Raw genomic sequence first — 10,103 nt, 5'->3', positions numbered from 1 at the left:
TGAGAGAAAGAACGCGAGAAAGAGAAATGCGCAAGCGTGCTTGAATGTTCACCGCATGCGCACAAAGCAGCTGGAGAGAGAGGCTACTATATTGTCTGCACCGTAACGGTGAGCTTCAGGTCGGCACCGTACTGGCAATATAGGAGTATTACATATATGTTGCAAAACGTGTCGTATCTGTACGATTCGATCATATTAAAGTCACAAGATAAATTTATTTAGAATAATACGCACGTAAAAATTTAGTTTTGGTGATACTAAACTGGTCATTAACAAGAGTTTATAAATTGTATACATAAATCTCTTCACGAATATTCCACAATACGAAAGGAAATATGTAAACTTTAAGTGATCTTTATTTTACCTTTGGTAGTATATATGTATATATATGCATTTTATATTACAACTTTCGGTTGTATATACTATACAAAATGTAAAACAATATATATATATACACAAGTATGTATGGCATCTAATACCCAAATAACGATGTCAAATATTAGCGAGTTAATATGTGCATAATGGTATAATACATTATACTTTGTAAAAAAAGAACATGCTCTTTTTTCTGTGTATATCCACTAATTATATTAACCCAAAAATATAATATTGTTATGATCTGAAGGAGGAGCACTTATCTTTCAATCTCATAATTCAAGTTTTTACATTACCATCTCATATTTATTGCAAAGTTTTATATGTTATATGATTAGTTTATATATTTTTATATTTATTGCAGTTTAAAAAACTGTTCTTAGTTCTACTATATGCTGAAAATAATTGTAGATTATTAGAAAAACTTGTATGTTTTTTTCTCAGTGATACTATGTTCATACAGTGTTGTAAAGTCGCAAATACTTTTACATGAGTTATGTTATTATAAAAGCATACTCTCTTTTATTAGTAGTTTTTATTATCTTTCCATACCAAGGAAAACTCTTAATATTTTGAAACTTATCAATACTTCATTCTTTAATAAGTGTTTTAGTGTTTTAGTTTACTAAGTGTTTTAGTGTCTAGTTTTTAAAAATTCAGGATTTATTTGGTTCAAAATAACGGTTCGAGATTTTTTCTTGCTAATTTAAAAACCGTGAGAAAAACGCGTTAAACTACATATGTCTCCAAATTTAAATATATATAAAGTCTAACTTTCACAATATTACGAATTTCGAAAAATCGCTTTAGATATATTCTAGACACTTCAACAATTCAAAAACTGTAAAAAATCAAGTTTTTATCCGCTAGATCAGAATTCTCCCTTAAATGTGTATGAGATCCTATGCTTTTACTCTAACAATTGTGACCTGTAAGTCAAAGTGAACTTATGACCATAATCATAGGTGTATATTAATTAATGCAAGTTTTTCTAATTAGATATAATGCACCATCAGATAACATATTTATTGTGAAGACGATGTTCTTTGAGACATGGCATGGAACAGAAACGATTGGCGTTATATTCAAAGGGCACCTTGTCGGTCATATCAATGGCACACTGAAAACATCGTGATATGACAGTATATCCTTCACTCAACATTCGGTTTTGCCCTACTAATGTTCTCTGTAAAGCGAAAAAAAATTAAAACATTAAACCAAAATATATACAACACAAAACATATGTACATATATGTTATCACACAAGTGTATGTGTGTGTTATCACCTTTTCTCCGTCACTGAGATTTAAGAATCTCTGTTTCTCGTTTTCCTCTTGCTTCTTCAACTCGAACTCTTTCCGTTTAACTTTCTCTTTGAAACGTTTTAACTTTCGTTGCTGTCTTTTCTTCTCCACTTCCGCTTGTTCTATTTCGTCACTAAGTGGTCCGGGTATTTGTGACTATAGAATATAAAAACACAAGAATCAATAATAAAATATAAATAATTCGATTTTAATATCAAATTATAAATAATTTGATTTTTTGTAGATATATGTATATTGTAACGTTTTATGGATATACAGATTTATATCTATATATTTTATAGATATAAATTTTAATAGATAAATATGTATTATAACGTTCTCTTACCTTTTGGTAATTAAATTTATCCGGATTAGCTTCCATAAATCTTCTAAATGTATTTCTAGTTTTTTTATCACTGGCAGCAGCATATGGCGTCTGCAATTTTTTGTTCTTGTTACAAGGATCAGATCCGATTTCTAACAGTAACCTAAAGACGAAACAATTTATATAAAATATGTTTGAACTTTACACAATTTTTTTGTTAAGCACAAATTACAACACACACCATACTTGTTCACAGTATCCACCGAGTGCCGCCAAATGCAACATTGTATTACCATCTTCATTAGTATCATTAACCAATTTTGCTACATCGTTTGTATTTACGAGATTATTATCGAATGACGAGCAACCAGTAGTAACATCCTTCTTATTTTGCTCTTTTTCGCATTTCTTAACTTTTGCTAAGAGATTATCGATAACTGACGATAGCAGATCGTTATCGCCTTGTTTACACGCAGTCCACAATTTTGTTTTAGCGTCTATCAATACTTCATTTATCACTTGAGCTGATTGATATAAAAATTATTTAAAAATAAAAAATTATATATGTGAATTTTTTTTCATCATATATTTTTCCATAGAAAAAACCTTATAAAAACCGAACTTACGATCTTTCTTCACTTTTTTTTTCTGTCGGTGAGCTTTCTTGTTCTTCAGATATCTTGGAACAGTATCTTGAAAAGCTAATAAATTTTCAGTAAAATCGGCCTCATGATCTTGTTCAACTAAGGTAATATCCACAGTATTTGTAGCATCTAATTCCGATTCAGACGATGATTGCGCTAGTCTAACAATAATATCTGTACAATCAAATTTATTTTCCATTATAAAATAATAAAAGTTTTTTTTTGATAATAATTGACTCTTGAAGTAAACATTACAAAACCTAAAATATTTATTGTAAAAACAAGAATGTTTTCTTTATGTAAAAAAATAATCTTAAAGGTTCATAAAAATACATTTCTATGAGCCACCGAAACTGAGTTTGAGCGACAAAAAATACCACGTAATGACTTTCGTCGCTCTACTATTACAGCGACAATTATTTTATATTTTATATGAAAAAAGACACAAGGGAAAACAAATTTTACTGAGTAACATATTTCGTGTTGTTTTTTACTTGTCACTTACATTATCATTGTTGTTTTATTATTCTATTAAATTATTATATTAAATAGTTATCATCTGTCATATTTTTGTCAGCTAAATAATCTATATTTTAAGTTTTCAAAAATTATATCGTTATATGCATCAAAAAAAGGTAAAAAAACGCGCCAAGTACACACGCAACTCGTATTTCTAGAAAAACTATTACTATAAAAGTACAAGATCTATTCTACAAAAGAAATAATATCAATAAGTTACGCCAAGTAAAATCTTTTATACATTGTTACAAAAATATATAAAATATTATTTAAAACTTTGTAAGTTGTTTTCTACGTTGTAAAATAGAAAATATTCTAAATCAATAAAAAGTTTAAAATATTGCATGACCACTGCACTTTTTATATAAAGCACTCATTGATGTAAGAAATGACTTCGCCTTGCGTGGAAAATCTTAAACTATATCGAGTCATACATATAGATTTAGAACGGCTCCTTAAGACTAATTATTTATTCATTTATTAAGTTTAATAAAGTTCATGAGCCTGAGGAGATCCTCAATTTAATATTGATTGTTAATATTTAGCTGCACTCTGTCTTTAGTTTTCGGTGCAGCTGCGCCAAGTTTTTTTACATTAAATATTTTTTATTTTGAAACATTCTACATGAGTTTTTGACTTTTCACACAAAGCAAAATCTATATGTATGATTACACGACATAGTTTAAGATTTTCCACGCAAGGCGAAGTCATTTCTTACATCAATGAGTGCTTTATATAAAAAGTGCAGTGGTCATGCAATATTTTAAACTTTTTATTGATTTAGAATATTTTCTATTTTACAACGTAGAAAACAACTTACAAAGTTTTAAATAATATTTTATATATTTTTGTAACAATGTATAAAAGATTTTACTTGGCGTAACTTATTGATATTATTTCTTTTGTAGAATAGATCTTGTACAGGAAGATTTTTATAGTAATACTTTTTCTAGAAATACGAGTTGTGCGTGTACTTAGCGCCATTTTTTACCTTTTTTTGAAAAGGTATTTTGTTCAGATATCACATTTTTGTAGAATATGGGTTTGACAAACATTTTTGTTACTGCAACACAATGCACTTCTTAATATTTACTTCTCATCCTATTTTTCTCTGAAGTTTTATATACCTAAAATAATTTGTCTTGTTTTACTTATATACAATATATTATTTTTTTCATTTTTTATATTTTTTATATTTCTTATTTAATTAAACGCAATTTTTTATATTAGCCTCTGTTGTCTCTCTATGGGCCATTCTACAATAAGTTGAAAATGTCCCGTCGCCAGTTGCGACTATTAAGAAAAAAGTATTATTTTACGTGTTGCGGTTGCCAGTTGCTGTTAACAAAAGTTAAAAGTTGGCCAACTCTTTTTTAGAAACCGTAACGACAAAGCGCAACCAGAAATAATACTTTTCTTTTCGTAATTGCTAAATAAACTGGCAACGGGACATTTTCAACTCATTGTAGAATGGTCCTATGTATTATATGTCACTGCACATGCGCATAATGTTCAAAGTACATCTACTTATCAATTAATAATGAGAATCATCTCGGGGTCTATCTTTTTCTAAACTAATAAATGAATGGTCGTAAAGAGCCGTTCGCAGGATGTTGTGCGGATAAATGTGCGTATAAATGTAAGAATACATTTTTCTATACGCTTTCACGTGTAAATAATTCACGTGAGTTTTTCGAATTGAAATTTCAATTCTAAAAATCACACAGAATGCCAATTTTGCATTACGTATGTGAAAGACCCCGAATACCCCCCTAATTACATCTACTTATATCTACATATATCGTATTTTCTATTTCACTTTCTCACATTATCTTTTTTACAGCGTGTTATATATAATTATCTTCTCAGCGGCACTACTTGCATATAAATGAAGCACGTGGTACCTCGCGCAGCGCGCACACACTTCGCACTCATACTTAGCGCACATATTTAGCGCGAGGCACTACCGTGCCTCTTGATACACATCTATACTGCGTTCAATTGGAGAAGAGAAACCGAATGAGCAAAAATTTTGCGCACTTTCTTTACTAAAAAATTTCTTTACTCTACAGCCTTGGCTGTCAAGTGTTTCAGCAACAATCCCAAACGCAACGCTTTCCCTACGCTACTTTGTCCGCTTTTCTTTCCCTATGCGCAGGAAAATTTTCTTCTCAAATTGAACGCATACAGATAAATCTTGATTTGTGCACGAAAGTGTCGCCACATAGCGATGACAAGAGCAGATTCACGTTTCGTTCTGACGGCGAAGTCTGTAAAGTCACGCTGTCCTACTTGGAGCCTCCGCACAAACTCTTTCGTAACACGTAACGTTACGTTAAGTACTAGTTTGTGCGTTGAATAAAGTTCAAGTTTACATACAAATCTAAGTTTATGACTAGTATTTAACGTTACGATACGTTAAGTATTAGTTTGTGCGTTGAATGAAGTTCAAGTTTACGCACGAATTTAAGTTCACGGCCAACTTAACGTAACGTAACGTGTTACGAAAGAGTTTGTGCGGAGGCTCTTGGACGTTTCTTAATGTGATGTGAACTTAGTTTTTCGAAAATTTCGTATTTGTATCCAGATCCAGATATCTTCGTTGGGAAGGCACGGAGGAAAAAACCCAAGAAATACTTTTTTTCGTACCTCGACCTCAACTTTCGATTGAGTGTGGGCCGAACTCGATCGGTTTAGTCGTTCTTGAGATCTCAAAATCTCGAAAACTCTTTTCGGCCATTCTCGCGTATAAGAAACACGGGGTACCTCGCGCGCGCACTTTGTTTGTGCATATACTTGGCGCGAGGCACTACCGTGCCTCTTGATATTGTCTATTCGTCTCGATATTTACTGCCATTACTGTCGTTTACGTTACATATACTACAAATTTTCAGTATGTGTATAGAATCTCAAAATGCTATCTTCCGGCAACATTGCATGCATTGTCGATAGTGCATCAGCATTTTACACAGCGGTTGAACGATAACACTTTGTAAACAGTTCAAACTACAAAAACCGCTGTAACCGCTGGAATAAGAGCAATAAATCTGTCGCTCTAATCGCTTTTTTCACGTAAAATTATATCTTAATTTCGTAAAATTATATCTTATAAAATTATATCCTGTATGCGGCTAACGTACTGTTAATATTGCGTATACCTGGCAGTGGTCGATTCGGGCTTTTCCTCGGCTTCGCTCTATCTATATGTGGACGAGAATTTCGATGTTGTTTTTCTGGAGTAGACTGGGCAGGTGTCTTAATTTTATCAGTTTCCTGAAGATTACTATTGTTAACATTAAGGTTATTCTCGGTACTGTCATCCCCTTCAGGTATTTCACTCATCACTTCCGTCTTCAAAACTTTCTTACGTATCGGTTGTCGCGGAGAGTTGGGAAAGCAATCTGTGAAATCTTCCGCAGAACCTACAATGTTATTACAAAAAAAAATAAATATTTTATTTAAATATGCACTGACAAAATTGGCACAAGAATTATTGTTTACCATAGATCTCTATGGTGCTTATTACATCATATACCCTTTGTACTTCTCTAAATGTAGCTCTACGCGTGGGAAATGGCAGTGGTCGTATTCTTAGATCATTCTTATCTAAAGGAGGATTTTTGCCACCAAAAAGCACCATGCGATTGCACGGTCCGACTGCTCGGTATAAGATAGCCGATGAATTATTGATATGTATCGACCATGATTCCAATATTTCTTGCACGTGCTTAAATAATCACTTTCTTATTTGGCAGTTATCAATAATAATTGAATATTACATTAATTAACTATAAAACAATTTCTAATTTAGTAAATTCTTCTAATTTAGTAACTTTTGCAGAAATGTACCTGAATGAGTGACGCTTCGTTATATCTTCGCAAACTAGCACCAGCGCTTTTCGCGTGATTACCGTTCGTACGAGAACTCTGAGTGAAGCCCTGTTTTGCTCGAACAGTGTAAGAATGGAAGGTTTTGTGCACGATAGCCTCGCCATCTGCCATATAGTAAAATATATCGATAAAACAAATATACGTACACACTTGCAAGATGTTTTTAATGCACTATGCGTACTTTGAAATACAGCCGCAGCAAAATGTCCACCGCCAACCATGATGACTGTCAACTTGGTCTTTTTGCCGCTGTCCAATGCCTGAGCAATCATCTCGCCGTCCTTTTCAGGAATATCCTAAAACGTAATTGCATATCTCCCGATGTGGCAAGTATAGAGCACGCCAAGTAACTCTAACAAAGATCAAGTTACAAGATAATATTTCGTATAATTATATACACTTAAATATTGCATATAGCAACAATAATATAAATCTCTACATGGAAATTTTTAATCAAATGATAGTTAACGGACCTTCTTGTGATGCAGTAAACATCGGTAGATACTGAATATATTGCCATCGTCGTTTTCAAAAAACACTTTTGTATGGCGACTGGCAACAGCTTGTAATTTTCTCTCCTTAGACATTTCCTCATTGTACTCTGTGTCCGAAATATCTGACTCAACTGTCTTCCCACGTTTCTCTGTTTTTCTAGATCTGTTGAGAGCTGCAGAGCCATTCTTGCTTGCTGATTCGTTCTTACCTTGATCATTAGATGAAGTTCCAGTCTCTGAAGTACCAGTATCTTCTTCGTTCTCAGACTCAACTTCACTACCAGACAGACTAGACATGTCGCCTACAAAATTTCAATATATCTAACTGTTCATAAAGTCTATGATTATCATCACTGTGTATCTTCTCTCAGACTGTACCTTCACCAGCCAACCTGTTAAAACTATCCTCATTAATTGACTTTTGACCATTTAGATGTTGCTTGAGATTGTAACGATGCCAATCTAGCTTATAGTGGAGTCTCTGCTGCACCTTGTCCTCAAATACAGTGTTACAATAAGAACAACACAAAGAATCAGATACCACCAGTTGACTTAACACTTGTTCGCTATCAGGTACTGCAAAGCAAAAAATGTTATGTTTAAAATACTTTTTATGTATTAAGTTATATTTGGAAAATGTAAGTCTTTTAAACACATTTTTAAAGATCATTTTAGCAAAAGATGATTGATCTAATTTTTTAATGAAACAGTAATATTTATCTTTGGAATTCCTTGAGAAGTTTTCTTTATCTTCATAAATCCAAGAAAAGCTTGATATTATTAACTCCTAATATTAACTTTTAATACTTTCAGCTCACTTAGACATATAAGCAAAGTCTGAATTTATTGATAAATAGTGATCTTTATATTTTATCATGTTATATATTATCACATTTTTACAACATACTCTGCAAGAGTACCAAAAATAAATATTCTATCTTATATATCATTTCACTATATTAAAATTATTTTTTAGATTGTTTTCTATAATTTAGGGCTGGTTGTTCCACCTTTAGATAAAGTATCAAGTAATCTATATGGGTAAAACTCTGATTTGCATTGTTCCGTGTCACTAAAATTTATATAAATGACCAGAAACCAAAAGATGAATTACATAGCACTCTCGGTACTGTATAAGTCGTATCTAACAGACAAATATGTAGAAATAAAGAACAGTGAGAGATGCGCTAGTCAGGTTTCTATCATATAGATAATAACCTGTCAAGTAAGCTGAGATTTATCGAAAGGTGGACCAGTCCTTAAACTACCAGAAAAAATATATCATAATTGTGTAAATTTACCAAATACTTACATTTATTTAGCAAATATTTCTTTAAACAAATTCATTATCAACACGTTGCCAACAAGAGATCAGCTTACCATAGGATGGTGGCGATTGCATGCATCGTGCAACCTTGATCCCTTTGGTGATCCTATTAAAATCATCAGGATTGTGTACTTTGTAAGTTTGATGATCCATCGTCTTCGTAGTCACTTTACAAACTCGATACTCTTGACAGTCCTGACAAAAAAAAGAATCGACCAAAAAACAAACAGCAGTTCGAAAATGTGATAAACACGAAAGAGAACAGCAAGAAAATTGCTACACAAAGATTGGGTGTGTTTAGACGAAGCTAGCGCTACGTAGCGCTACGTAGCGGCTTCATGTAGCAGTTGCAATTGCTGCGTTACTTCTGCTGGACAGTATTGCTACGCGCAGCATGTTCTATAGAAGTAACGCAGCACTTGCAACTGCTACATGAAGCCGCTACGTAGCGCTACGTAGCGCTAACTTCGGCTAAACACACCCATTGCGTTCTGTTATGTCCATTCTTTATTAAGGGTCGTCTACAATGGAGAGTTTTAGACCGTAACAGTAAGAAATTGACAAATCGCAATCGATTATTCTTCTGTACTTAGTCTGTGATTGGTCAATTTCTTACTATTACGGCCTACAACTCTCCATTGTAGACGACCCTTAAGAGCCGTCTACAATGGAGAGTTGTAAGCCGTAACAGTAAGAAATTGACAAATCACAATCGATTATTCTTCTGTACTTAGTCTGTGATTGGTCAATTCCTTACTATTACAATCTACAACTCTCCATTGTAGACGGCTCTTTAAGAATCGTCTACAATGGAGAGTTGTAGGCCGTAACAGTAAGAAATTGACAAATCACAATCGATTATTCTTCTGTAAATTGTCTGTGATTGGTCAATTTCTTACCATTACGGCCTACAACTCTCCATTGTAGACGGCTCTTTAGGGCTTCTGCACAAACTCTTTCGTAGCGCGTTATGTTACGTTAAGTACTAGCCATAAACTTAAGCCTAGTTTACACCGATCGCGTAATACATAGGCTGCGGTCCGTTTTATGCTTAAGCGCACATTTATCTATAGTATACGTGACATATACTACAGATAAATGCGCGATTAAGCATGGTGGAAGTAATAAGGTGGGGCGTGTTCCGTTTGACCACAGTACGATTCGACACCGATCGATTCGACACCAAATTATTGGACACAAAATTATTGGACACAGATTTATTCG

The 10,103-nt window shown here is 33.1% G+C and overlaps 1 protein-coding gene across 1 annotated transcript; it reads right to left on the bottom strand.

Annotated features, from left to right (window-relative positions):
• Window positions 1-338: 338 nt before the first annotated feature.
• On the bottom strand, window positions 339-9,249 carry LOC109863011 (ankyrin repeat and zinc finger domain-containing protein 1-like). Its single transcript, XM_020443187.1, has 12 exons — window positions 8,933-9,249; window positions 7,931-8,128; window positions 7,532-7,854; window positions 7,240-7,354; window positions 7,017-7,162; window positions 6,669-6,894; window positions 6,326-6,589; window positions 2,631-2,822; window positions 2,246-2,528; window positions 2,026-2,167; window positions 1,662-1,835; window positions 339-1,561 (listed from the first exon to the last, which is right to left on the bottom strand). Exons 1-12 carry the CDS (start codon window positions 9,030-9,032, stop codon window positions 1,388-1,390), a joined length of 2,337 nt encoding a protein of 778 aa, XP_020298776.1. The 5' UTR covers window positions 9,033-9,249; the 3' UTR covers window positions 339-1,387.
• Between the last annotated feature and the right edge of the window lie 854 nt (window positions 9,250-10,103).

This window comes from Pseudomyrmex gracilis, unplaced genomic scaffold (genome assembly GCF_002006095.1).
Source record: "Pseudomyrmex gracilis isolate BER0280 unplaced genomic scaffold, ASM200609v1 scaffold_2890, whole genome shotgun sequence".
In the NCBI taxonomy this organism is placed as follows: domain Eukaryota; kingdom Metazoa; phylum Arthropoda; class Insecta; order Hymenoptera; family Formicidae; genus Pseudomyrmex; species Pseudomyrmex gracilis.
This window is presented reverse-complemented; position numbering and strand designations above follow the sequence as displayed.